Source organism: Barbus barbus (assembly GCF_936440315.1).
Source record: "Barbus barbus genome assembly, chromosome: 39".
In the NCBI taxonomy this organism is placed as follows: Eukaryota; Metazoa; Chordata; class Actinopteri; order Cypriniformes; family Cyprinidae; genus Barbus; species Barbus barbus.
The window spans coordinates 11,805,266-11,832,968 of record NC_136717.1 but is presented as its reverse complement, the minus strand read 5'-3'; the positions used below and the strand labels follow the sequence as shown (position 1 = coordinate 11,832,968).

Genomic DNA, 27,703 nt, shown 5'->3' with positions numbered 1-27,703 from the left:
TAAGATAAGGTGAGGATGTCATGGCCGGTTGACTTGTTGATTAAGGTTCAAATGAAACACCATTCAGATTAGCACTAACACTAGCAAGAGAAACATAACATTAGCACTACTCAGTCTTGATAGTTCTTTTGTTTTCATCACCTAGCTAGTCAAATGTGTTCATTAAACTTTAATCATTACTGGTTGCTATGCCAATACGACAATATATATGTTGGCGATGATATAAAGTGTAAATCGATTGAACTTTTTCTATATCATTTATATATCGTTGTGGAATGCAAAATATCTGTGGAGCTTTTAGTGGGCCGGAGCTATTGACATGTCAGAGCGATAAAGAAACATGGATGAGTAACAAGCAGCTTTCTGTGTGTGTATCCCAACAGGCACAGTTGCCTTGTACTAAAACCCAAGTCAATCACGCTCAAGCATGGATCAGATCCCCTAGTGAGAGTACATCCTAAATCTAAGTGAATAGCAGATAGCACACCACAACTATAACCATAACAGCACAAAAAATGATGAATATTAAAAACATTGACAGCTAATCTTAATCATTTCTGCTTGAGCATTTAAAGTGACAGATGACACAACTGCATTGTATACTTGGAATACACTAATATAATTATACTTTTTGGTGTAAACAGGCCTTAATAGTGTTAGGTACCCGGATGGCCAATTTCACATGTATTTTGTGTATTTTCAAAATACAAAATTCTGTATTTGTATTTAAATACATTTTCCCACACAGTATTTTGTATTTTAATCTCTCTCTGGGTATAAGCTTGCTAGTGTGTTTTTAAGTTGCTTTATGAAGTCAGCCCATCATAAAGTCTCTCCATGACCTTGTTCTCATCTCTGGATGTGTATGGGGATTCATTTCAATACACGTTTATGGGATTTTTGATCTGCCATCTGCCAGATTAGTTTAGAAATGTAGAATCATCAAGTCTAATTTGGGATTTATTTTCATTTACAGTGTTGGCCAAAATTATTAGAACACTAAAAAATGATATTTCCTACCGTCACACTACAGCAAAATATAGAAATAGCTGACTTACAACCATTTTTAAATGGTGAAAATACTAGTGCTCTAGTAATTTTGGCCGAATTTGGTAATCAGAACTGATTGCCATGATTATTTATTCCATACACATAAATGATTTAAGTGTTCTAATTATCAACTTTTCAAATCTCAAGACTTTACTATAAATCTGCTCCAATGGCACCACCATGTCCAAAAACTCATCGTATCATGCAGTCACACACCAGATGTGTATGTCTTCCCATAAATAGACTTTATTTCCAAAAAATAGCCCCTACAACAGGGTAGCAGAAGGGAGAGAAAGGATCATTTATACAGACTTTACAGATAAAACACTCACTGGGCTGTTCTTAAAATCTCACCGTGAATAGAGACAACATTTCAACCCCAATCTAAACCATTGCTATACAGCCCAAACAGATCTGAGTGACAGTAGTTAAGTGAGAATAGGATGTCCAGTCCTGGCTCAGAAAACTGGAAATAAGCAGAACATGAATGAGTTGATGAAGCTTTTTATACCTGAAACAGAATCAAAACATCTAAAGAAATTCAAGGTATTTCATTTACGTCTTTAAGGGTGAATAAAAGCAATAGTAGTCCAGATGTAAAGAACATGATGTGTAGTGTGTTATAGAAAATAAACACCAACAAAAACAAATAAACCGAAAAAACCACCAATTAAAATTGACAAATATAAATGACAGTATTGCACCAAGCTGGCAAACTAGTCTGCCATGAAATGAAACAGTCAGCACACTAGGACACTTCTAGAAGACTTTTGACGTCTTGCCATGCAGACGCATCCAGTATCTGTATTAGCGTCACCGTTACATTACATCGGAGTATCATGACTTTGCAGATATAAAGAGATACCAGGAAAGAAAACTAATTACAGGAAGCTGGAATGTGGTCAAAATAAGTTGTCTACCTTTATGCATTTGACAGACAATGTGAAAGACCCTGTTAGACAGATGCTGACATTTGTTCACTTAATCTACATTTCCAAACGCTTAAAAACTCCTTCATTAATTTGGGCTTTCATAAAAAGAAAAATAATGTTCTTGCGGAAGTGCGGGTAGTGTTCTAGTGTTACTAGTCTGGACAAGCCCCATTAAAACTGGGTGGAAATTATTTTTTGTCAGAACGCTCTGATAACAAAAAGGATCACAAACAGTCAGATGTAACTTTGGTAATTAAGTAAGGAAACTTATTCATACAAGAATGTAAATTAATTAACCCTGTGTTAAATAATGTGTCCATTTGTTTTATATAATAAGTGAATGAGCATGTAACTGTCTCTCTCTCAGTAAAGCGTGATGAACCTCTCTCACAGATATCCTCCCATGCATAGCAGCAACAGCACGTGAACAGTCAGCAGGTAGAGTGACACCAGCAGAGGGGTCCGCTGACGAGAGCAGAAGGCAACTCGCAGCATCCGCAGTAGCCCAGGTCCACCACTACGTGTCTAAGGTAAAAAAGAAGATACATCTTAAAAAATATATCCAATATGATTACATTAAAAAACTCCGGCTTTAATAATACAATTATACAGTAAATCAGATATTTGATATGTAATAGCGTGTTTTATGCATGTTAAAATAAAACACAGTGGAACAGCATTGAGGGGTTGTGCTTACCCGTGTAACGGCGCCCTCTGGAGGCTCAATAAGTACAGCTGTCTCTGATACCATGGCTTCAGATGCTGTCTGCCACTCCCCCTGTGTATAGCTGTAAATGAAGAAGTGAAATTGTAATATTTAGTCTTTAATCAATATTTTATGGATTTAAATGTGAAGAGTGAGGCATGAAATGTGAATAAAAACTTCAATTGGTCCATATGCTGTGGCCCCAAAATTTAAGTAGCTCAGAGGGAAGCTTCATATGATTTGATATTTTGTGTCTTGTATGCTATATTTCACACTAAAGCAGTCTGAAGCAATAACGCCCAGAGCCAGGGGCAGTGAATTTATCTTAATCTGAGATTAGGGTCAAACCATTTGAGGTGATCCTGTGCAGCGATGAGCTGCTCCTCTATTCTGAGTCTCTGTTCTGACTCCTCATCCAGCCTGACAGAAACACACACAGAGTTGAAGAGTTTCTGTACAGCATAGGTATTATACAATACAACAGCCATTAATCCAAAAAGGAAATTGATAAGATTGATAGGGGAAAAAAACAAACAGAGAAGAAAATCAGTTTTATTCCTGTATTCGAGTACGTGTTGTACATATTGCATGCTTAATTCCTTTCAAATACAGTATTAGTGGCATTTTAGCTATTAGCTGGAGTATTATCTACAACTGCTACCGATGCAGTTTGTGGCACAGGTGCTAAAGAGTGGATCAGTATAATTAATGATAAGACTAAACTTGGCAGCAGTACCTTCTCTGGAGTTCAATACACTCAGCTTTATAGCCCTCGTTGTGCTCTAGAGGGCCACCAGGGGCAGCGTCTACTGCAAGGCTTCCCTAAGGGACAAAGAAATTAGTATTGAATGCTTCATACACTAAAGACAATGAAACCGATAAAGGATTTATACGCTCAGATTTATACTTAAACATACAGTGGTGTTCAAAAAGACATACAAGGCGTATTAATGAACAGGAGTACACTGAAAAGAATAAAACTAGAATAGCACAAAACCAGGCAGATCGATTAACGGAAACAACATTCCTAGGTTGCTTTAAATGTCTCGTATTTGAAAATGAGATTAGAGCTTTTTACCTGTCTTTGTGGGTGCTCAAGCCGTAATTTTGATGACCGTGCTTCCTCCAGCATGGTAGTAAGTTGGCGAACCTGTTGGTCCCTTTCTGAGAGGGTGGTCAGGGTCTGCTGCTTCAAGAGCTCGGCCTGAGCCTGCCAGTCCATCCTCTCAAGTCTATACGTGGAAAACATTTGTAAGAAATTGTAAGAAACAGTGTTTTTCACTTTTGGTGAAGTTAGAAACTATGGTCCCTAAGTCTACTAACATTTTCGGCTAACTTCTTTGAGGCTGGTCATTTTACCACACCAATATAACTGAACAGAATAAGATACAAAGGGGATCAGACCTCCGACAGTCAGAAGCATGGCTCTGCAAGACTATCACCAAAATGGCAAAGGGCAATAAAGTCATGAGTTAAGTCTCACCTGAGCATTTCCAGTTCTTGCTTATATCTGTCCATCTGTGCATCTCTATCCCTCATCTCTGCCATGATCTTTTCCTCTTGCTCTCCTGCCCTTCTTCTCTCATCCTCCAGAGCCTGAGTGAGCCTGGATAGTTCACCTGACCCAAGTCGATCCAATTCAGACCGCTGCAAGTGCAGCTGTTCCAACTGAGGTGCAATTAACAGTTTGCAAATGTTATTAGAAAAAGGCAGGATACCAAAACTAAGACATAGGTGGTAACACTTTAGTTTAAGGGACTAATTCTCACTATTAACTACTTATTAACATGCCTATTATTAACATATTGGCTGCTTATTAGTATTTATAAAGCACATATTCTGTATGATCACGTTCTACATCCCTAATCCTACCCAATACCTAAACATAATTACCTTACTAACCATTAATACGCAGCAAATGAGGTGTTTATTGAGGCAGAAGTCATAGTTAATGGTTTGTTAATAGCGAGAATTGGACCTTAAAATAAAATGTGACCACTTAGGTTTCTAATAAATGATCAAGCAATTAATAACATACCATTCTTTCTCTGTCATTCTGCAGTGCTGACAGGGCATTTTTTAGACTCCACACTTCTCCTTTGGAGCCACTTGGAGGAGAAGCTGGGTGACCCGTCCGGTTTATCTCATCTAAACGGAGACGCAGTTCCTTGGCCTCATTCACAGCCTTATCTCTTGCATCCTGCAGAGAGGCCATGGCTTGACCAAAAGACTGATTCTGAGCTCGAAGTTGAGAGGCTACTTCCCTCTCCTCCAGAAGCTGCTGCTCCATCATCAACAGGTCCCGTGCCAACTCTGCAACCCTTTCCTCGGCTGTTTCAGTTTCAGTGCGCAGAACACCACCTTCCCAGCGCAGCTCCTTCAACTCTTTGCTGTGGACTGTCTGGGTCTCCTTCTCCAATTCCAAAGTCTCCTCCAAGGTGGCGATACGCTTTCTAGCAGCTTGGAGCTGTTCCCTCAGCTTCTCTACCTCGGCCCCTGGTGCATCTTGCTTATTGACTTTAACAATCCCTTCACTGGCTTGGCTCAAGATCTCCTGCTCCAATGGGGGTGCCTTTCCTTGTGCAACATCTTTTACAAGAGCCTGAATTTGGCTCTCGAGATCTTCTTTCTCTCTCTCCAGGAAACTGATGCGCTCTACTTGGGTAGCAAGAATCTGCTTGTGCTGAGAGTCCTTCATAGCAAGAACCTGGTTAAGGTCATTTCTGTAGCTATGAAGTTGGGCAGCCAGTTTGGCATTCTCAGCATTGAGGTCATCCCGCTGTGACAACAAGGCTCGAATCTCCTCCTTTAAACCATTGTTTTCACCTGCTGCCTCTTGGATCAGACCGTCCTTCTCCATCATAACCTGAGAGAACATGAGACCAAGGACATGACGGAATTTAAAAAGTTACTAAATGCAAATTACTTAATGCAAATTAGTTTATATTTTCAAAATATAATCTATTTAGAGCAACATTACCTGGAGATGTCTTTCCTCTAGCTGCTTGTATTGGCTGAGCACTCGGTCTCTGTCATCCTGCAGGGAGCCCATAGCCTTGGTAAAGGACTCAAGTTGAGCTCTGCTCTGGAAGGTGTCCTCTTCAGCCTTGCGAAGCCTTTCTTGTAAACTACGCAACTCCTCTCTCTTCTTCTCCAGCTCGTTCTCTGCCATCTCGGCCCTTCCATCTGCATCCTTCCTAGCCTCCTCTACAGCCTAAAGAAGAGAAAGAGTATATATTGTTTTATGTTACTAAATTGCCTACAATGAGATTAATGAATATGCACGCATTTGTTTCAGAAACTTTATTTTCAGTATATAAAGTACCTGTGTCACAGCTTGCTCCTTCTCACCAAGGAGCTCCATCTCCCTCTTCTCCTTCTCATCCAATGCTGCCTGAAGATTGTCAGTAAGGTTCTTTGAAGATGCCAGGTCTGTTTCCAGTTGCTCCAGCCTCAAGCATAGTCTCCTTTCTTCTGTCTCCCTTTCCTTGATCACTGCACGTGCCTCATTAACATCACTCTGAAGCTTGTCTACTGCTTCTTCTAAAGCTTTGGTCCGGTGCCGCAATCCCTCTGCCTCTGTCTCCAGGGTAGTCAGCTGGGAACGAGTTTGGGTAAGGTTGGTCTCTACCAGAGCGAGGTTCTGCTGCAGATCCCCTCTTTCTTTCTCAAGAGCTGCAAGGCTTTCATTATGTTTCTTTTCTGCCTCAGACAGCTCTAGCTGTAGGTTCTCTTCTGCCTTATGCATTCTGCAGACATACAGAAATTCATTATTAAGTTAAAGTAAAATTTCCAGAAATTAAAACTGTTTTAAAAAAATACAAAGAGAAAACAAACCCTTCCAATAAACTCTGCAGCTCCTCTTTTTGGGTGGTCTCCTTTTGGAGTTGCTCAGCAAGTTCTTTAGCACGGGTCTCAGCCTCCTGAACATCAGCCTCCTTTTCCTGTAGCTCGCTATGAAAACGACTCTCCCATTGCTTAGCCTCATCCAGCACTCGATCACGGTCATCCTGCAGGGACGACATGGACCGCGAAAAGGCTGCTAACCGAGCCAGAGCTTCATCCAGACGTGCCTGCATTTTCTGGGCATGCCTGTCTGTGGCATCAGCAATACTCCTTGCCTCAAGAGTTGCCTCTTCCTCCCTCTCCCGCTCCCGATAAGACTTCTCTAGTCTTAATTCCATCTGTTTAAGCTCGGCTCCAAGGCGATACCTGACTTCGTCCAGGGTACGCTCAGCATCTGCCTTCAACTCGGCCTCTTTGCGCTGTACCATTTGTTCAGCAGATAGTTTGTCTGCTTGGGCCTGCTTTGCTTCTTCCAGCGCCATGTCCAGTTTCCCTTTACATGTTGAAAGTTCAGATGCAATTCCTGTTCTGTCTTGCATAATCTTTGCAATCTCCAAGCGTGCTGCCTCAAGTTCTGCACTCACCTCATCTCTCCCCAAAGTCAATGACTTAACATCTTTACCCAGTTCACTTATTCTTTCCTGGTACTCAATGCAGTCTTTCTGTAGCTGACGAACTTCCATTTGCTTCTCCCTCAGCAGTTCCTCAAGTTGACGTGTCCTGTTTTGACTACCTTCTTTAAACCTCTGTGCTGACTTCAACTTCTGCTCCAGCTCTCTTTGTTTGCCTGCCTCAGCCTCTGCCTCTGCCCTTTCTCGATGCGCCTGCCTCATGTCCTCTTCCATCCTGGCTGCCCGGTCCCTTTCACTTGCCACTTCAGCCTCCAGCTCAGCCCGCTCTCTCTCCAGTTTCTCCAATTCCCTCTGCATGTCTGTGAGGCGATCACGACTGTCAGATGCCTCTTGCTGGTAGCCTGCAATGCTGCCATTGAGCTGAGCCAGCTGGTTCATTAACCGCTCCTCCAGGTCATCCCTTTCAGCCTCTAGACTGGTGCGAAGTTCTTGCAGTTGGGTCTCTTTCTTAGAGAGCTCTTCCTTCTGGAGCCCCTCTCTTTCTGAAGACTCCTGAAGTTGCTGCTTGAGGGAAGCAAGCGCTGCATTCAGCGTTGACTCTTGCTTGTTTCTGGATTCCATGTGATCTTCAAGAGCAGCTTCAAGTTCCCTTGTCTTATTCTCGGCTGTTTTGAGAGAGGTTTCCAGTTCCTTGAGCCTCTCCTCTGTTTGAGCAGTCATCTCAACATTTGCTTGCACTTCTTGTTCAAGAGGAGTACCAATGGATTCCAATGGCTTAGTGGGATTGGCCTCTGGGGGAATACCATCACTCTGGTACTCTTGAATTTCAATTAAATCAGGACTTTTCTGCTGTGTGACAATTTTAACCTCCTTAATGGTTTCCACAGAGCATGTGTCCAGGTTCTCACTGCCCTTTTTGTCAATGTCCTCAGCCAAACGCTGTCTCAACTCCTCAGCTTCATGCTCCAAAGAGTTCTTTTCAGCCATAACAATTTTATAATTTGTTTTCAAGGTCTTGTGCTCTTGTTTGACTCTCTCAAGCTCTTGTTTCAGCTCAGTATCTGTATGTTTGGTCAGTTTCTTCTCTTCCTGCTCCCTTAGCCTTTCATTCTCCTCCTCTAGATCCATAATCTTCTGATGCTTAACCTTGGCAAACTTTCTCATCTTTTCTTTCACAACACCCACCTCCTTCATACCTTCCTCAGCTAACCTCTCAGCCTCTTGTCTGGCTGCCTCATGAGCTCGTGCCTTGGCTGCTAACTCCTGCCTCTCTTGTCGAGCAGCTTCAAGCACTCGTCTAACTCGTTCAGCCTCATCACTTACATTTTCATATGACTTGAGGAGGGATTCATACTCTTCTTTCATGCTTTGCACCTTTTCTTCCAGCTGTCTGCACACTTGTTCGGATTCCTCTTTGGCACTCTCAGCCTGACGTTTACATGCATCCTTCTCATTCAAAACACCCTCCATGGCAAGTTTAAGGCTCTCACATGAGGCATGCAGACTCTGGTTTTCCAACAAAGTTCGATCCACCTCTTCAATTAACTTCTCCCTCTCTTCTCTTGACTTGTTCATCTCCACCTCTATTAATTCCAGTCTCTGCTGTAGCTCTAATTTGATCTTCTCAGCAGCAGCCTGTTCCTCCTTTAGCACCTGTTTCTCTTTGAGTGCCTCCTTACGTGATACAAGAGCAGCCTGCAGTTTGCGTTGAAGCTGTTGGAGTTTGGCACTATTATCCTTCTCTTCTTCCTCACGTTGTGGCATTTCTGCTTCCAGTTTTTGAACCTTATCTAGCTCAGCTTTAAGCCCTTCTTGTAAGGAAGCAATCTGCTGATCTTTCTCCAGTACCGTTTCCTGCATCTTAACTAAAAGGGAACTTTGTTCACTAAGCTGTTGGCTTAAATCAACAATCTCATCATTCTTGTGTTTAAGAAATTGTTTAAATTCTTCTACGTCTGACTGAAGTGCTTTGATTGGGGACTCAGCATCTGACATGCTTCTTTTAGCTGCTTCCCAAGCTTCATCCACCTCCGCTTTCAGCTTCTCTGCATTAGCTTCGGCTCTCTGACATTTCTTCCTAAGAGCCTCCATTTCCTCAGTGAGAGCATCAATCTGTCTCTCCTTTTCTCTCAAGGCTTCAAGTTCTTTGCAAAGCTCTTTGAATTTGCTATCAGTGAGTGATTGAGAGGATTGGCTCTCTTGTAAGCGCACCTCTAATTCCGCACGAGCAGCCTGCTCAACTCTTAATTCCTCCTGGAGAGCATTTATAATGTCCTCATGATCTTTTACCATGGGCTGTTGAGATTGCTCACCAGGTTTATGTTGTTGTGTCTCAGTCTCAGCTGAAGTAAAATCCACCCAGTCGTCCTGAACCCAATCATTTGTCTCTGGTTTCTCTAGATTTTTTGTAGCAGACCCAACATTCCTCTCCACATTCACACTCGCCACTTCATCCGTATCATTCTTTGATTCTAGCAGACCCTCAAGCTCCAAAACACGATTTAACAACCCAGTTTTTTCTCTCTCTTCAGTTTGGAGGCGTTCAAAAAGGTCACTGTAATCCTCTTTCTGTTGTTTCATCTGCTCAAGATGATGGCGATCTTTCTCTTGAGCATTCACAACAGCATCCTCATGAGCATCAGTAGCTTCTTGAAGCTTTTTATGCAGTATTTCAATGTCAGATTCCATGGACGCTATCTGTAAAAGAAGCCTATTTTTGTCCTCAGCTATTTGTGACATTTGTTGTTCATTTAGTTGTACATACTGCTCAGTCAAATGTTCTATTTCTGCACGTGACTCAATCAGTGCTTGATCTTGGTTACTGATTTTTTGTTTCAGACTTGATAAGGTCTCTACTTTTATATTTAAATCATCTCTGGTCTCTTGCCATAAAGCATTAAGTCTCTGTATTTCTTTCTCTTTTTCCTTAATCTCATTTTTGAGCTGAAGAGTTATTTCCTCACTACCATCTCTTTCCTTTTCTTCTCTGCTCTCAGCCTCCTTCTCAAAGTCTGCTACTTTCTTCATCAATTCTTTCCGCTGTATCAGAGCTGCCTGCAGCTTTCTCTTGAACTGTTCTCCATCTTTCTTCATGGCAGCCATTTGAGTATTCAAGTCATCATTCTCCTTTCGTAAAGCAACAAGCTCCTCACATTCTGCTGTTTTTTCCTCTATGATTTTCCGCTGCTCCTGTAGCTTTTTGACTTCACTGGATACTGAAAACCTTTCCTCTCCAGCCTGGAGTAGTTTGGCAGTCATGCTTTCACTGAGTTCCATCATCTCCTGGTCTTTATGTGAAAGACACTTTTGTAGATCTTCCAGCTCAGTAGTCCTGTCAATGAGAGCAGCTTTTGCCATATCAGCCTCCTGAGAGACCTGCACTAATCTGCCCTCCATGTCCACAAGCTTCTGTTCCAGTTCAGAGGAAGTGAGCTCTCTGTCCTCCAATTGAGCAGTAAGCATTCTAGCTTGTCCTTCTTGTTCAACAAGTCTTTTATGGACTTCATCAAGGCTTGCCTGTAAGGCTTTCATCTTATCATCTTTAGAGAAAAACTCTTCCTGCAAGTTTTCAAACTGCTCAGCAACATTTTGCCTATCTATTTTTTCTAGCTCAAACAGTGCCTTAACTTCAATCAGCTCTTTCTCATATATATCTGCCTTGGACTGAACCTCATTTTTGGAATCTGTGAGTGACTTCAGTACTTCCTCCAGCTGGAACACTCTCTCCTGTGATTGTAAAGCTGTGTCTTTCAACTGCTGAAGCTCTCCCAGAAGTTCACTATATCTTTTCTGAATCTCTTCTGCCAAGACCTGTGCAAAAGCCTGACCAGTGCTAGAATCTTTATTTAGCAGACTTCCCTCCTGTTGGCCAAGACGTACCTGTACAGTTTCATGGATAACTAAAGATGGTGATTCAATATCAACTATGCAGCTTGATGCAACATGCTCTTCACAGGTCTCTTCCCAAGATTGCGTGGATAAGCGTAATGAGGCAAAGTCCTGAATTTGGGGCGCCCACTCTTGAGTCCCATCTTGGTTGACTGCCTCCAAAAGAGTCCAGCTACTATGAGCCACCTCTGAGTCACTGCTTGTCACCATCTCATCCGAGGAGGTACCCTTTGATTCTCCAGGGGACTCAGGTTGGGGTGCTATAAGCTCAGGGCTACTCTCATTGCCAGCAGAAACAGACAGAACAGATGTGTCAACAGCCACAAGTGTTGTCTCTTCCTCTTGTGTGCCCTCAAGAACCTCAGATAGAGCTATAGGGTTGTCGTGCAACCCAGTGATATCCCCTCTGCTTGGGCTGTCGGCACTTTCCTCCTCTGGAACAGTTTTGCTTGTAGTGAATGACAGTTGTTCTTTGAGAGCAAAGAGTTCCCTTTCTCTGTCTGCAAGCTGCTGCTCCAGAAACAGTATCCGATCGGTCTGAAATCTGTTTTCTGAACTATGTCCATCTTCACTGTTATCTGAGGGTAGCATTTGTGAGAAGAAAGATAAATCACGAGAAAACCATGTGAAAATCATCAAATAACTAAAAATTAAACATGCAAGATCAGGTATAATGTAAAAAAAAAAAACATTGTTTCAACAATAAATTCGTAACTTCCTGTTTTTGTTTTGTGTTTTGACAGGGGGAACCGGTCTTTTTGGTTGTTCTAACTAATATCTTAACATTACAAACAACTTACAATCCGCAATGGTAAAGGGCATATTCTCCACAAGAGAGCAAGGCTAATATCCACAGCTATTATGGACGAACATGGGATTGCTGTCACTGAAAGAAACACTGCAGTTCAAAGTACATTCAGCTACACAAGGGCAAACAGACTCACCCTGGTGTGTCCTGTCCAAATCCCTCACAGACAGGTCAGTCACATGATCATGTAATGACTCACCAGTACCCTAGGAAAGACAGGCCCCAGTTACAACAAACCGTATGTTTACACTAATGCATGCTTATTGAGAGTGCACTGGTCTACTGAATTCCCACCATAACTGCAGGTATTTCAATGCTATTAAAAACCATACCTTTATTAATATTTAATAATTATGCCCTTATATGCGTGGGGCCAGTAATAGAAAAAACTAATTATGAAAGTGAAGAGGATTATGATATCTCTGACCTGATAAGTTGTGAGACAAACCGTCTAGGCATTTATGTCACCTTGCGTCTGTTGCACCAGACACAGCTTATGCTATATACCAAATGAGTCTGCCATAGCAGATGCACTGCCCTCAACAAGTACATTTTATTCTGTACATCAACTCCATTGCATTAATAACTTTTTTGTCTTTGTCATTAGGTGCAAATATTATCTGATCACGAAAAGTCACAGCAGAGCTCTGTACAACAATCCATACAACTTTAAGTATCATTCATGTCCATAGCATATATGTAAATATAAATATAATATAAATATAAATGTAAATATATAATGCAGGACAGATTTAATACCAAGAACCCCAAGTACCTTTTTTGAATACCTAACACCTAAGTATGAGCAAAAGTAATATTTCCGTTGCTCTTATTAATTGCATTCAAAACACTCAAAAGTTCTACTGTACTGAAAAACAAAAAACAATATGGATCAGTGTCATCTGTTGTATTTTACAAAGCAATGTTTAAAATCCCAACATATTTTTGCAATCCACCTACCTGAATAGTGAGAAGTTGTTGCTCCAGTTCCTGTATCCTAGCAACTGCTTCCTCCCTCTCAGCTGTGCTCTTATCCAGTTGACCTAGAGCATCAGGTGCATTAAGACAAAATTACTTTTTGATCACAGTACAAAAAATTTGCCCTACATCGTGGCATTGTTTGATAAAATGCTTGCAAGGACAGTTTACTGAAACCACAAAACCTGCTTTGAACTTTGTTCTCCTGGGCTGTTTACCTTGCAGAGATTGTAGAGGGAGTGTGATCTTGGACATGCATGTTTGACTCTCTTGCTGTTCGTCTGTAAGGTTGTTCAGCCGAGCTTCTAGAGCAGGTAACACCTCTAAGAACTGTGCAGGGTCAGTAGGAATGGACATTTCCACCTCTGCCTCTGCAGCAGTAGTCAAATTCTGAATCCCTCTCCAAAGTTTCTCCAATGCATCTTTGGCTTGCAGTCCTGCTTTCTGTTCCTCTTTATTGGCATCTAGTGTCTCTCTTAAGGACTCGAGCTCATTTTGCATCTGTGCCAAGTGATCTCTTTCACTCTCAGATTCTTCTTCCCTTGCTCTCTCCACTTCATTGAGCTTCTCCTGAAGATGATGAAGCTCTTCCATGCGGCTTGCCACCTCCACCTCTAGCTTCTTTGCTATTTCCTCTTTCTGGTTCTCAGCGACTTCCAGACAGGCTTGCAAGTTGGTCAGCTCTGTCTCAAACCTTACTTGTCTCTCTTGTAACGTCTCCAGACTTTCTCTCTCCTCAGCTGAAAGTTTTTCTCTCAATTCATCCAACTCTGTGGTCTTTTTCAGTAACTCAGCATCGAGAGCACTGATGGTCTGCTCTTTTTCATCTTCTGTGGTTTCCAATCTGGCTTCTAGAGATACTTTCAAGTTGGTTAGCTCTGCCTCGAAGCTAGTCTCTCTCTCTTTAAATTTCTCAAGCATTTCGTTCTTCTCTCTTTCTTCAGATTCAAGTTTTGCTCTCATTTCATCCAACTCTGTGGTCTTTTTCAGTAACTCAGAATTGAGAGAACTGATGTTCTGGTCTCTTTTATTTTCTGACGTTTCCAATCTAGCTTCTAGAGATACTTTCATGTTGGTCAGCTCTGCCTCAAAGCTAGTCTCTCTCTCTTTCATTCTCTCCAGCATTTCTTCCTTCTCTCTTTCCCCAGATTCAAGCTTTGCTCTCATCTCATCCAACTCTGTGGTCTTTTTCAGTAATTCAGCATTAAGTTGTGTGACGTTGATGTTGAGTGTACCGATGGTCTGCTCTCTCTCACCCTCTGATGTCTCCAATCTGGCTTCTAGACATACTTTCATTTTGGCCAGCTCAGCCTCAAAGGCACTTTCTTTATCTTTCAATTTCTCCAGCGTTTCTTCTTTCTCTCTTTCAGCAGATTCAAGTTTTGCTCTAATTTCATCCATCTCTGTGGTCTTTTTCAGTAATTCAGTGTTGAAAGAATTGACGGCCTGTTCTCTCTCACTCATTGATGCCTCTAGTCTGGCTCTAAGAGCCTGGAGTTCTTCGTCAGCACGCATTTCCCACTGCTGCCTCTCCTCTTCTCTCAGTCGCCGGGCTTCTGCCAACTCCAATTCCATCTGCCTGAAATGTGCAGTCAGAATCTGCACAAATGAAACATTCATCATGTTTATACATTCATCTTGCTAAAGGGTCTATAATCCTAAAAAAAAAAAAAAAAAAAAAAAAGATTTCAGTCCAACCAGCTGTAACCACAACATGCAACAAGAAAATCTGTTGGTTACTTGGATTCTATTTTTAATCACACTGCTCAGCGTCCCTATCCTCAGTGAAATCTCACCAGCTGAAAATCACCACAAAGCTGTATGTTGTTAAGGAAAAAAAATCTCTTGATTGACTGTGATGATTTCTAACATATTTTGCTTTCAAAAAGTGACCAGGAGTGACAAGGTGACCTTGCTCAAGGGCACCTCAGTCGTGGTATTGAGGGTGGAGAGAGCGCTGGACATTCACTCCCCCCACCTGCAATTCCTGCCGGCCGGAGACTCGAACCCGCAACCTTTGGATTACAAGTCCAACTCTCTAACCATTAGGCCACGACTTCCCCTATCTGTGTTGTGCTGACCTGTTTCTGTTGGTCTGCACTGTTGAGTTCCTGCTGCAACATTTCTAGGACTTCTGAACGAGAGCGCAAGGACTCCTCCAACTCCTCTATGCGCTGCTGGGATGCACGAAGAGCCTGCAAAATAATAAGTAGGATTAAAGCAAAATAGAACCATGTGTATAGAAAGACTTCCTAAAAAAGCTGCAGGGTTTGATTTATGTTTTTTTTTTGTTGTCATGCCCGCTGTAGACACCGTGTTAATCCTCCCTTTCTTTCTTAACTCCTTTCCAACAACATGAACAAAAACATAAGATGAGTTGGATGCTGCTCATAGAATGTGGAAATGCATGCACCATGCAAGACAGCTTAGATCAAAATTGCCATGGTAACATGATGAGCTATGATTTCATGCTTTATAATAACACACAAATATGGCTACAACACCTCAGGGTATCCCAAAACAAAAAGCCAACAAATATGGAAACATCAAGACAATGTTTTTTCTGGCATTGCTGCTCTTCCCCATCTTACATCTTTGTTTACTGATGCATAACTTATATGTATATGTGTGTGTGTGTGTGTGTGTGTGTGTGTGTGTGTGTATGAAGAGTTCAAATGCAAAAGCCTTTATGTGCAATCTGAAATTTTCTTCTAAAATGAGCATTTTTCTCAGGCTCCTATGTTTATGTTCAGTTAATTAACTTTAATGGCAATGAAAAGAACCTATTGTGAAAGTGAAATTACTAAACCTACACATAGTAGCCTGATAAAAATGCTTATTTTAGAAGAAAATAAAGCATACATAGTAACAAAAAAAAGAATAAAATTAAATAATTTGGTAATATTAAGTAAATTCATCATAAAATTAAAATACATTAATAAATTATAAATATATTGGGTAACAGGGTTTTAAATTTAACCTAAATTAAGCTAAAACTCAGTAGGGCCCTAATGTTGCTTTTTTTTAGTTACTGATAAACTTCTACTGTTTATAATAATCCAGTTATTTTTTTACAGTAACTTAGTAACAGGATTGAATACACAAGCTTGACAAATGCAGTCAACCCTATAATCGGCGAAAAAACAGAATGGATGAGAATTTTCACTTGTCTTACCATTAATAAGTCAAATGATGTTACTTTGTGGGGGGTAACAAATCTAAGAAATGTTTAATTTTTTTCAATTGAGGAAATCGTGCAGTACAAGACTTTAATGCAAAATGTGGGACAGAGCCCAATTATATTTAGTCATTTTAGTTTAGGGAACACTATTCGCTATTAAATAGTTGTGTATTACAATACATATTACTAGAATTTTTAGTACTCATAAAGCACATAGTAATGCCTTACTCTGCACAACAATATTCCTTTTCCTAATATTCCAACAATAACAATACACCTTACTCACTGTCAATAAGTAGGAGTTCATTGAGGGAAATCTCTTAGTTATTAGTGAATATATATATATATAACCTAATTTAACGTTTTACCGAAATATCAAAGTGGGCTCTCTTTGTAGAACATAAAAAATTCAAACATGAGAAATGCAAACACACCTGCTGTAAATCAGGGTCATTTGAGACCTGTGTGAGATTAAGGAGTTCCTGCTCATGTTTGAGGATTTGTTCTTGAAATCGCACATCTTTTTCCTTCACCACAGCCTGCAGAATTCGCACCTGGATGACATTTGAAAAATAAAACAGTGGATATTGTCTTTAAGAGTCAAAGTCTTTAGAGATTAGTTTAATTATTACAGAAATAAAACAGTACCTGCAAAAGAACTGACTATCATATGACAAACAAAATAAGCACTTATTCATGAATAATTCGACTTGTGAACACACCTGCTCTGCATGACCTTCCTCTCTCACACGCTGTTCGGCCTCCCAGAGCTGATGTTGGAGGGTCTTGTTAGCTGACTCTGCCTGGCTGAGCTTTTCTTTCAGCTGCTGGAGTTCCTCCTCCACTTCTGGAGCCACTTGGAAGGAGCTCTCTGAATTCTAAAAAAACTTGTTCATTATCATACTGCTGTACTGAAAATTTATATGAATTTGGCAATCGCCCATATTTATTCTTTGATTTCTTAGGGAAACGTAATATGAACAATAGAATACACCAATAATAATAATATATTACGCTATCCAAGACCCCTTCATGCTTAAAATAACTCAAATATGTCAGCTTCTCTCTTTACCTGGCTGCTGATCAATGCTTCTTGTCCTTTCAGCTCATTGAGCTGTTTGTTTAGTGCAGCCATCCTGGCTTTGGCCTGCAGTTTAAGCTTTGTAAACTTGACTTCTGCCTGTTCTTTCTCTTCCTGTATGAGAACAAACAGTCACAAATGCAAAATCAAGCTTCAGACCTGCTAACATTCATAGTGTACTTGTTTGTTCTTTTCTCGTTATGCAAGCCCACACCTTGTGCTGTTTTTCAGTGCTGGCGAGCTGGCTATCCTTCTCTCGAATCAGCTCCTTCAGCTGAACCACCAGCTGTTCGGTCTGGGCCAGCCTCTCCAGGACTTCTTCTCCGGAGGCTGAAGCATCCCCGGAGGTCCCCGAGCCCTCCGGGAATGCTTCAGCATCAGGCTGGGGCTGAGGTACTGGACCATCCTGCTCCAAAGACAACATTCAAAAATTATAGAGGGCATTATAGAGCATGTTAATATTAAATTCGACTTGAATATTAAATTCACCATATTTTTTAAATGCGTGCTTGGATCTTATTGTGAACAATTCATCCATGAATGTGTTTCATTCAACACAATCTCATGGCAATTCAGAACTATATTATGTTTTGGCGAACTGGAGGAATTGCAAATCGATTGCAAACTCTCATTATTTTGAGTGCAACACCCACATCTCAAAATCCAATCAACAACTGATGAATAGAACCAAGTTAGCACCCAACATTTTTTATTTTTTGTTAAATGTCACAATATGGAAGGTAAGATCTCTTGCTACTTCCATTTCATTACAACTTTAATATCAACTGGTATTATATTAGCACTGTTCTTGTTTGTCTGCTTATGCTTGTTTTATTCTCAAGACCCATTCACACTAAGAACAATAACTGTGAAGATAACTACATTAGCATCCACACTAATACATAATAACGACCTGTTTATTGTAACCATACACTGCATTTTTGTCATCTGCCATTTTAAATGCTCAAGCTCTTTATAGTCAGATGGATTTGGATTGGTTTTTATCTTTCATCAGCTGGAAAAAATCATTCTGAAAGTGATTCCAATGATATAGTTGTCTGTGCTGTTATTGTTATAGGCCTAGTTGTTTTATAGACTCTGCTATTCTTTTAAATTTAGGTTGACTAAATATTTATTGTTATAGTTACTGACTGTGAACGGGCCTTTAGTGACCCATTTTAAGATGGTAAACCAACTCTATAAATCTGTTAATAAGTACTTAAATGTGGGCTATTATCAGATCTTTCAGCTCTTGTAATAAGTTACTATAATTATTTGGGTAATTGCAATGTCCATGTGTGTACCCCAAAATGTCTTGGTATTGACCCAAAATATCACTACAAGGATTGTTCAGATTTTGTCTCCTCACCTGGAAGTCTCCATCGGAGCGTTCCTCACCTGAGAGCTCCTGGAGGACAGAGGACACCCCTTGGGTCAGCCGGCTAAACATGGCTGACCTGCATGTAAAGATGTGCAATAAAATGTAAGTGCACACTTTGAGTATTTTGTATCAAGCTCTGTATTGTGTGCATTACGGACACAAGTAAAGATAAGCCAGATAAAGAATGCAATAACAACAGATATAGACTTCCCATCTGGCACACATCTCACACTTATGCACAACAACATCAATAGTTTAAAATGTAACCAATACATTACAACAGATTTAATGAACATTTTCATTTTAGTGTTCCATGAGGGCAGAACTTGACCACACAAGCTAAAAAGCCCATTCCAGGCAACCAACAACTAGTATTACAATACAGTGGAATACAACCATGGGAATTTTTCAAATCAAATTCACATTTCATGTCAAAGCACCGCTGAAATACCATATGGCCTCTCTAAATTAAATGACACTCATTATTAATTTACAGTTTGGCATTCAGGTTATGTTCTGCATCATGTATAAATCACATGCATATATTGCATAAAGGAAAAGATCTTACAGTTTGGTTAGTCTCACAGATTATGACTGGACAAAGACCAAGTACATCACATGCATAACTCAAAATACATAAAGCATAACTAGAACACTTGATGATCTCAAATCTGTTACGCAATGTGCGTCCCCTGTACTTACAATAACTACAGGTCGTGAACGCCTGTATAACATTAACAATATCTCTCTATATTTCCTGATAATAAATAACCACCTTTGAGAGCCATAAAGCGAAGAAAAACGAACAGAACCGAACAACACCGAAACATAGAAACCGACGACTGCGGCTGCGTCGCTTTCATTTTGTCTACAGCAAAGATTATTGAGCGACTATTCTTCCTTGCGTTTTAAAATCGACTGGTATAACAATACGTGATCGAGACACACAAAGGTATGACTTTTTTACATTTGTTATAAAATTGCATTATTAAAGCCCAATGAGCGGCAGTAATGAGCGCAAGCTGTAACTGGGCTCGTGCTGATGACTCGTAAACAACTCTAACGATATTTATAAATGTACTTGTTTTTGTGCATGTCAGCGGCTGGATACATCTTGTTAATGTTATTAAAGCATGAAACTGACCTGAGTAATCGGCGCAGGGAAGAGCTGTGTGGTTTATTTGATCAATTTCGTCTCCAGGATTTTAGAGCCACATCACCAAACATCCCGGAAACAGAAACGCAGCGCTGTGATTGGACCGCGCAAGGGAGCGTCTGAAAACTCCCCCTGACTCTGTGAGCCGCATGACTGTACACCAAGGGACCGTCCACAAACATAAAACGTAGAAGCAAAATAAAGCAGGCATGGTCGTTTGCAAGAGATAATAGTAACCAGTTACAACAATTATTTTAGGTTTGGAGTTACATCAGAATGGGACGAAATAATTTAAAGCTTAACATGATTATTAATTATGGAAAACAGTTAGGACGCAGTCTCGTTCTTCTGGCACACTACATTACAGTGTTTGTAAGCCTTGTATCTCGCTCAGTGAACTGTTTTGCTGAAGTGATCAAGTGGACGTCTGTGTTTGCCAGACACACGGTATCGGTATTTGATTCTCTTCATAGGAGTCTACATTGGTGGACCAGAAGACGCAGTGGGACATCCATAGAGATGCTCTCCAGCAGCGAAACTGAGTCAGACTGAAAAAAAATACTGCATAGATCTTAAATGGATTTATAGACTCCAAGGGGAACAATATCAATGCATCAGTACATGCAGAATGTTGTAGTGTTTCTGCACTACTCGAGTTGTATGTTGCCGTCTTGAGTTTTTGTTTATTTCTAAAAGCGATCATTGAAAGCACTCTAGAGGTTAAGGAAGAGTCCACCACTGATATAACAACACCTGATAGACTGAAGACTGAACACAATGCCTGCTTTTCAGGCCTAAACCAGTATTTTTGAACAATGAAGAAAAGTTGGTTAAGTTCATAGTAACTGGTTTTGCCTCACAGTTAATCCTAAGTAGTGTTGGATTTACCTTATCAATTTTTAAAAAATCATGTCATATCCACTGAATGTAGTTTAGCAGTCAAGGAGAAGAGCCATTAGCACATATGTATATTTTACCTATTTTATTTAATGTCTGTGGTTGGAGCAAATGTACAGTATATTTGGTAAAAGAATAGCCGTAAATAATCACAGTAAAATAAATCCTGAAACGAGAGGGAATTTGTATCATGAGTTGCAGGGGAAATACTAATCATCATAATTTATGTGTGGTAACATGAACCAATTCAGCTCCAACATATGATCTATTGGACCTCTTTAACATTTCTGGGTTTCTCTGAAGTGAGCAGTGCTTTTTTAGCATCACTGAGAAACCATTAGTTTAATTTTACTTTATTTTATTTTTATAGTTTATAGCTTTTATCATTTCAGGTAATGTTTATTCATTTCAAGTAATAATCATATTTATACAGCAAATATGATTTCTGCATTCCCATTTGCTCCAGTAGCAAAATAAAGAATTCACAATAGTGTTTACATGATTTTACTTAATTTTAGTTAACAACACTCTGAGAGCTATTTTTGATTTATTTTTGATTTAATCATTCAATGCCAAAGAAATAATGCTGATTTATCATCACCGACTGTGAAAAGGGTTTAACTATGGGCAGATTGTGAATGTGTGCCAGTACCCCATAGTCGGAAGCAAGCTGTGAGTATTGTCTGTATTATTACTTATCCGAAAACATCATATTGACCGTTCAAGTGTTGAAATGTCTCTGTAATGGAACTCTCTGGAAGTTTTTACGTGTTTGATATCAATACTAATCTTAATACCTCTCCTAATCTATATCTTAAAACAAAGTACTGTCATGAACAACAAAATGCATTTTTAGAAACTTTCCAGAGAAGATGGAACAGATCTAGGAAGATTTACTTAGTTTAAGCCTATGAGAAAAGAGAAATAGACAGCATTTTGGATCTCTGAATGTTTGTTATAGGCTAAATTACTTGTGAACTCTAAGAAGGACGCATTTCGTTCATGTTATACTGTCTATGTTAGCTTTTGGATGGTATCAACTATTATTATCTTATATAAATCATGTAATATGGATGTGATGTGTGTAATTTGACAATCAAATTGTAACAACCTGAAAAAAGTTTTTTTTCATGTGAAGAATGTTCTTAACTGCATTATTTGGAATCATTAGCGAGATTGTGAATATTGATACGTAATTAATGTAAAGGCTTGTATGAAAATGTATGAAAAAAAATATCTGCTGAAGTTTGTTACCTTGGCATAAGATGATGACTCAAAAATGTGACATGGCTACTAACATGTGAATATTTATCAACTAACAGTTTGAAAATAAATTTAGAAACAACTTGCATATGAGAAATGCTGATGCAGTTGCATCTGTTCGCAGGCCGTCACATGGGAATGTTTGTCAGCATGTCCCCAATCTCACATGCAATTACCAATGGCCATCCCAGCCATGGTCATCCTTAAGCCTCACATACACAGTGTGCTGGATTAGTTGCAGTTAATTTCAGTTAGATAAAGTTGGTGGGGCGTGTCTGATCCCAGGCCAGTACAAAAGCCTCCTGAGGGTGCCCACCTCTCTCTTAGGTCCCAGTGTTGTGTGTCTGTGAGAAGCGAAACGCTCGCCTGCACAGCAGACCAGTTGGGCTTCCTGACAGATTAGCGCCAGTCTTGCTCGCCAAAACAATCAGTTCTCAGTTCAGCGATGGGGAATTCAACGGGCTGCACTGTGGACGACCTGCAGGCTGTTGAAATGCATCTGTGGTATAAGAAGTTCATGACTGAATGTCCATCTGGTCAGCTCACGCTGCATGAGTTCAAGCAGTTCTTCGGGCTCAGAGGTCTGGATCCAGAGGCCAATGCCTACATCGAGCAGATGTTCCGCACTTTTGACATGAACAAGGTGAGTGAAAGACAAGTTTATTCTGAGTGGATAATAACAGTGGCTAAGGATGCCTCTAAAACATTCGGCTTTTCAGCATAGCTGGAGTATTTGAAGTTTCAGTTTTTATTAAAACACTGGTTATATCCATACTCCTTGCATTCGGTTACATCAGACTTGAAACTTTGTTTGCTAATTTCATATCAGGCTGATTTATGCTGAATCTCTCTTTTTTTTAATTTATTCTAAATTCTTTCCATAGCAGTCATACACTAATATATTGGTCAAAGGTCAAAAATTAACCAATATTATTGAGCTATTATTCAATATGTGACCATTATGAGCTTACCAGGTTTGGTTGATAGCTATATACTGTTTAAAAGTTTGGGGTCAGTATGTTTTTTGTTTTTTTCAAAATAAATTAATACTTTTACCCAGCAAAGATGCATTAACTGCTCAAAAAGATGTGAACGATTTTCACAATGTTACAAAAGATTTCTATTTCAAATAAATGCTGCTGTTTCTATTCATCAAAGAATCTTGGGGGCGGGGGGGATCACAATTTCCTGTTTTCAACATTTATTATTTATTTTGAGTTTTGAGCACCAAATCAGTATATTAGAATGACTTATGAAGGATCATGTGACTCCAAAAACTGGACTTATAGCTGTTGAAAATTTAGCTTTGCCATTACAGGAATGAACTGTAAAATATACTTAATATAGAAAACAATCATTTAAAATTCACAATATTACTGATTATTATATCTTTATCAAATAGATACAATCTTGGTGAATATTAAGATACTTTAAAAAAAACTTTTGAATAGTAGTATGTATATACACCCATATTTGCCGATCACTGTCCACAGGCCAGCACACGTGAGTTCATTATTTAAAAGCTCAGATCATACTTACGGTGTTGTCTGGCTCTATATTTATAGCGCTATATTTGGCACTTCATGTCAGCTTTTATTTACAGTGACTCGTGTTAATACAATGAATAATGAGCTTATCTTTGAGATTAAGATTTACAGATTGTTGAACAGGTTTGAGATTGTATTATAGAAACCAATCCCATTCACGTGCAGTAACAACAGTTTTATTTCTCCAAGCCAAAACATGCTTTCATAATTGGGTCCCATATCTTGAGACAAGATTCCCAGCATGTATTTCACATATGTTCAGCTTAATTATCTGATTTAATGAGCATGTCATTACCTCTGTGTTAAAGTCAACACGCTTTAAATTTCTACATCTCTTCACTTGACTTTACTTTTGAGGGAAATCAAAAATAGGAAAATGGATTTAAAATAAAACTAATTAAACAGGAAATTATAACCCAATTGGTAATAATGGTGTAAAAATAAGCTTTACAATTTTTTAAATGTAAATATTATATAATATTATGTAAATAATTGTATAAGTGGTTGTTTTGTTACATCTGACATTGACATCTTTACTGTGTATCATAAATTGTTAAAGTGTAATATTTTCATAATGATTATTTTAATAATTTTCCATTCGTTTTTTTTTTACATTTTGAATGTATTTCTATCCATGATTGCACATTTAATAATTTAAGTGACACAAATTTGCCCCCATATTATTGAGGCCTGGATTATAGAAATATCAAAGTTTTTTGTTTGCATTTTTAAATCTTGGAAATAAGATAAATCTTTACTAATGTTAAGCTTTCCAGACTAATATCCACTACTAATACCAGTAAAAGCATGCCTGATCAATGCAATATAGAATATCCATATATCTCTGCATTAACACACCTCAGCATTGCCCATGACCTTCTCCCTGACACTGCCCTAGACAGCTGGAATCTGTGTCACAAAAGAGAGGTGACATTTGGAGGAAAGTGTGTTGACCTGAGGATTATGTCTGCGACAAGCGGCTGGTGTCTGTGTCTCGGACGCAGACCTTGGAATTGCCAGTAATCCTCCAGAGGGCACCATCATGATCCTCAACACCTCCATCACCTAAATAAGTGAACAATAACATCCAGCTGCTTTAGGATTCATTATAGACGAATGAGGGAACCCATACTTAATATAAAACATTTTACAACTTATTGAATATAAAACACACAGTTCCAGATGTGGATGCTGATCGGTAGAGAGATGTCAAAGGTCACTTCTCTTTCATCAAACTTGGTTCCAGATGTATTTTAATCATTTCCTCATCACATCACACACTTTTAAATAAAAGTTCTAAGTCTTAATAGATCAGACAAAAAACAGTACATATGAAGTGTACTACATCAATCAAGTGTTTAAAATGAATTGTTTCTGAAATGCGTTTGTCTCTTTTGCAGGACGGTTATATAGACTTCATGGAGTATGTAGCTGCTCTCAGTCTTGTAATGAGAGGCAAGATGGAGCACAAACTGCGCTGGTATTTCAGACTTTATGACGTTGATGGCAATGGCTGCATAGACAGACACGAGCTCCTCAATATCATAAAGGTAGGAAAGCTAACGCTAGAACAAACTGCACTAGATGGCTATGAAAAGAAATGGTTAAATGGTAATAAAAATGGTTTCTTTTACATTAGGCCATCCGTGCCATCAATGGAAGTGAGTCGCAGGAATTGAGTGCTGAGGAGTTCACAAACCGAGTGTTTGATAGGATCGACATCAATGGAGATGGTAAGTGCAATAACAGTTGGAATTGGAATAAGATTCTAATCTTAAGAGACATATTCAATCTGGTCCATAATCGCTAACTGTTCTCCATTCAACAGGGGAGCTGTCACTGGAGGAGTTTGTGGCAGGGGCACGTAGTGATGAAGAATTCATGGAGGTGATGATGAAGAGTTTAGACCTTTCACACATTGTGGCCATGATCCATAACCGGAGACACAGCGTCTAAAAGACATTCCACATTCATTTATGCCACGTATAGTTCTCCCTTAGAGTCTCTTGATCTGAAAACAAGAGCAACACTCAACTATCTAATTCTCAAAGCACTTTAAAGCACAAACAATCACTTCAAACAGAGCTAAAGGGGCCAAGAAATGAAATTGGTGTGGGACGTCCCACATCTAATAAAATGTTTCCCAAAAACATTCTTGCTAAGCAGAAAGAGGCTTCATGGGAAAAGAATCAGTATGATGTGGACGTCCATTTATAGAGTTTTATTTTTGTTACTTTATAAAACATTTATTATTTATTTTTTTTTAATATACGATTATCTATCACTTGTATTAGATGCCTCAGAGAAAGACATTTATAAATATTTGACAAATGAGTGGATAACATACATTTGTTCAAAAGTTTGGGGCCCTCAAGGCTGCATAACTGGATTGAAAAAAATACATTAAAAACAGTGATGTGAAATATTAGTGCAATTCAAAATACTGTTTTTCTGTTTGAATATATTTTAAAATGTGATTTATTCCTGTCATGTCAAAACTGAATTTTCAGCAGCCGAGACTGCAGGTTTCAGTTATATCAGGGGTCTCAAGTTCGGTCCTGGAGGGCCGGTGTCCTGCAGAGTTTAGCTCCAACCCTGATCAAACACATGAAGCAGCTAATCAAGGTCTTACTAGGTATACTTGGGGCTAAACTCTGCAAGACACCAGCCCTTCAGGAACAAGTTTGATGACCCCTGAGTTATATCGTCAATGTTGAAAACCGTCATGCTGCTAAATATTCTTGAAAACATACAAAAGAACAGCATTTATTTTGTAACAAGTCACTTTGGATGGATTTAATGTGTCCATTCTCAAAATAAAAGAACTTTTGAACAAGTCTTTGTCCACTTTTGTAGTTTAGTTTATTTGTTTTATGAATGTCCCAGTTTAGTTGATTTTTTTGGTACTATAAATGGTCACAATTTTTAATATAAGGTTAATAAAAATGGCCCCATATTAATTGAATTTCATTTGTTAACACATTTGTCTTCAGTCAAGTATTCCACTGCATGTCAAACTCTTCTTTATAGATATATGCATACTATATATAATAATATTGCATATTATCTTAGTCTCTGAAGTTGGCTTGTTCTGCATTCGCATAGACATGTTATAAGGGTGCCTTCTGTTGTAGGACTACAGGGCCTACTTTAAGCTTATTAACGAACTGCTTGTGCTTCCATTTGGACATTAAAAACATAATAACTGACACTGTTATATGTTCAAGCATGTATTAACTAACAGCCAACACCAAAATTACCCTTTGCCCTTGTGTCTCAAGCCTCCATCTTCCATTCAAACTACGTCAGTGTGTGAGAAAACACATGAGTCACATTTGGAGCCTTTTTAACTGTGGTCCCTCAGTTTCTATGACAACCCCAATCTATTACCATGGAGACCTTGTGAGTCAGACACAGCATCAGTAACCTCTGAAAAGCTGAATTAACAGACCGCGATACTAGAAGTCTAAACTCAATTAATCACTTACACTCCATTGCACACATTGCTCCTTTCTCCCAGATCCTCATTTAGTGGTTGTTCTGAGAGGGTGATTGGTATTCATGCCAGCTTCGCCATCATGTTGCAAAAGGATAAGGAGGTCAGTCCTCTGAGCTGAGCTACTCTTCTACAAATGAGCCAAATTACACACAAAACATTTGTAATCTCTCACTCATTTAAATGTGGTTGAATGGACATGTGCAACTGTGGTATTACCATGAAGCCTGGGAGGGATGTCATGCCAGTCATCATGCTGCAAAAACACTGCATGAACATGGGAAAAAACGCCTAATACATATAAATTAATTATTGTTTAAAACAATCAATTAGTAAAGCTTGTACCTGTCACTGGTACACTTTGATTTTTAATAAACTTTGAGCAGAGCACACATATTATAAACCAAACTACCTTACCTTTTTGTTTCAAAGTTTGGGGTCAGTGAGAATTTATTATTATTATTAATAGTTTTCTTGAGAAATGATGCATTAAATTGATCAGCCATGCTAATTTTATAATGTAATTATATAATAATGTACAAATGACTCCTATTTTAAATAAAAGCTATTTTTTAACATTCTGTTCATCAATAAATAATGGCTGCTGACAATTCAGCTTTGACAAATTACGTTTTAAAAACTAATAAAACAAAACAGGTTATTTTAAGTGGTACTAATATTTCATATTACTGTTTTTACTGTACTTTTAATCAAATAAATGCAGCCATTGTATGCACCTCAAAAGACTTCTTTCAAAAACAAAAAAAAATAAAAAATCATACCAACCCCAAACTTTTGGAAAGTAGTGTATAAAAAAATAAACTGAACCCATTATTAATTTTATTACAAACTATACAGTATTTATTAGACCAATATTAAGTTATGCCACACGTTAACACACCAAACCCATCAAATCTCCCT

The 27,703-nt window shown here is 39.1% G+C and overlaps 2 protein-coding genes across 4 annotated transcripts; one reads left to right on the top strand and one right to left on the bottom strand.

Moving 5' to 3' along the window:
* Positions 1–1,254: 1,254 nt before the first annotated feature.
* On the bottom strand, positions 1,255–19,696 carry LOC306858549 (uncharacterized protein). The gene is made up of 20 exons (XM_079399129.1): positions 19,568–19,696; positions 18,412–18,499; positions 17,257–17,448; positions 17,034–17,156; positions 16,684–16,839; positions 16,396–16,515; positions 14,862–14,975; positions 12,999–14,379; positions 12,763–12,845; positions 11,939–12,008; positions 6,526–11,572; positions 6,014–6,437; positions 5,669–5,902; positions 4,727–5,554; positions 4,172–4,356; positions 3,767–3,920; positions 3,425–3,510; positions 3,037–3,108; positions 2,680–2,770; positions 1,255–2,507 (listed from the first exon to the last, which is right to left on the bottom strand). The coding sequence occupies exons 2-20, from the start codon at positions 18,490–18,492 to the stop codon at positions 2,370–2,372; spliced, it is 9,579 nt and encodes a 3,192-aa protein (XP_079255255.1). The 5' UTR covers positions 18,493–18,499; positions 19,568–19,696; the 3' UTR covers positions 1,255–2,369.
* An 864-nt stretch (positions 19,697–20,560) lies between these two features.
* LOC306858551 (guanylyl cyclase-activating protein 1-like) lies at positions 20,561–27,536 on the top strand. Of its 3 annotated transcripts, none has more exons than XR_013783212.1 (5): positions 20,561–22,382; positions 24,687–24,836; positions 24,926–25,019; positions 25,115–25,829; positions 25,948–26,496. XR_013783212.1 is itself a non-coding variant. In XM_079399131.1 (4 exons), the coding sequence occupies exons 1-4, from the start codon at positions 22,185–22,187 to the stop codon at positions 25,240–25,242; spliced, it is 570 nt and encodes a 189-aa protein (XP_079255257.1). In that variant the 5' UTR covers positions 20,561–22,184; the 3' UTR covers positions 25,243–27,536. The 3 variants fall into 3 exon arrangements, 1 of the variants encoding a protein (XP_079255257.1); XR_013783213.1 differs by having other exon boundaries at positions 25,115–25,851; XM_079399131.1 differs by having other exon boundaries at positions 25,115–27,536.
* The last annotated feature ends 167 nt before the right edge of the window (positions 27,537–27,703 follow it).

Coding starts and splice junctions, on each gene's coding strand:
- LOC306858549 (XM_079399129.1), bottom strand. CDS start 18,492: ATGTTTAGCCGGCTGACCCAAGGGGTGTCCTCTGTCCTCCAGGAGCTC. Junction 17,157..17,256: donor GCACTGAAAAACAGCACAAG/GTGTGGGCTTGC, acceptor GTTCTCATACAG/GAAGAGAAAGAACAGGCAGA. Junction 3,109..3,424: donor TGTATTGAACTCCAGAGAAG/GTACTGCTGCCA, acceptor TGTTTCTGTCAG/GCTGGATGAGGAGTCAGAAC.
- LOC306858551 (XM_079399131.1), top strand. CDS start 22,185: ATGGGGAATTCAACGGGCTGCACTGTGGACGACCTGCAGGCTGTTGAA. Junction 22,383..24,686: donor GCACTTTTGACATGAACAAG/GTGAGTGAAAGA, acceptor TCTCTTTTGCAG/GACGGTTATATAGACTTCAT. Junction 25,020..25,114: donor GATCGACATCAATGGAGATG/GTAAGTGCAATA, acceptor TCCATTCAACAG/GGGAGCTGTCACTGGAGGAG.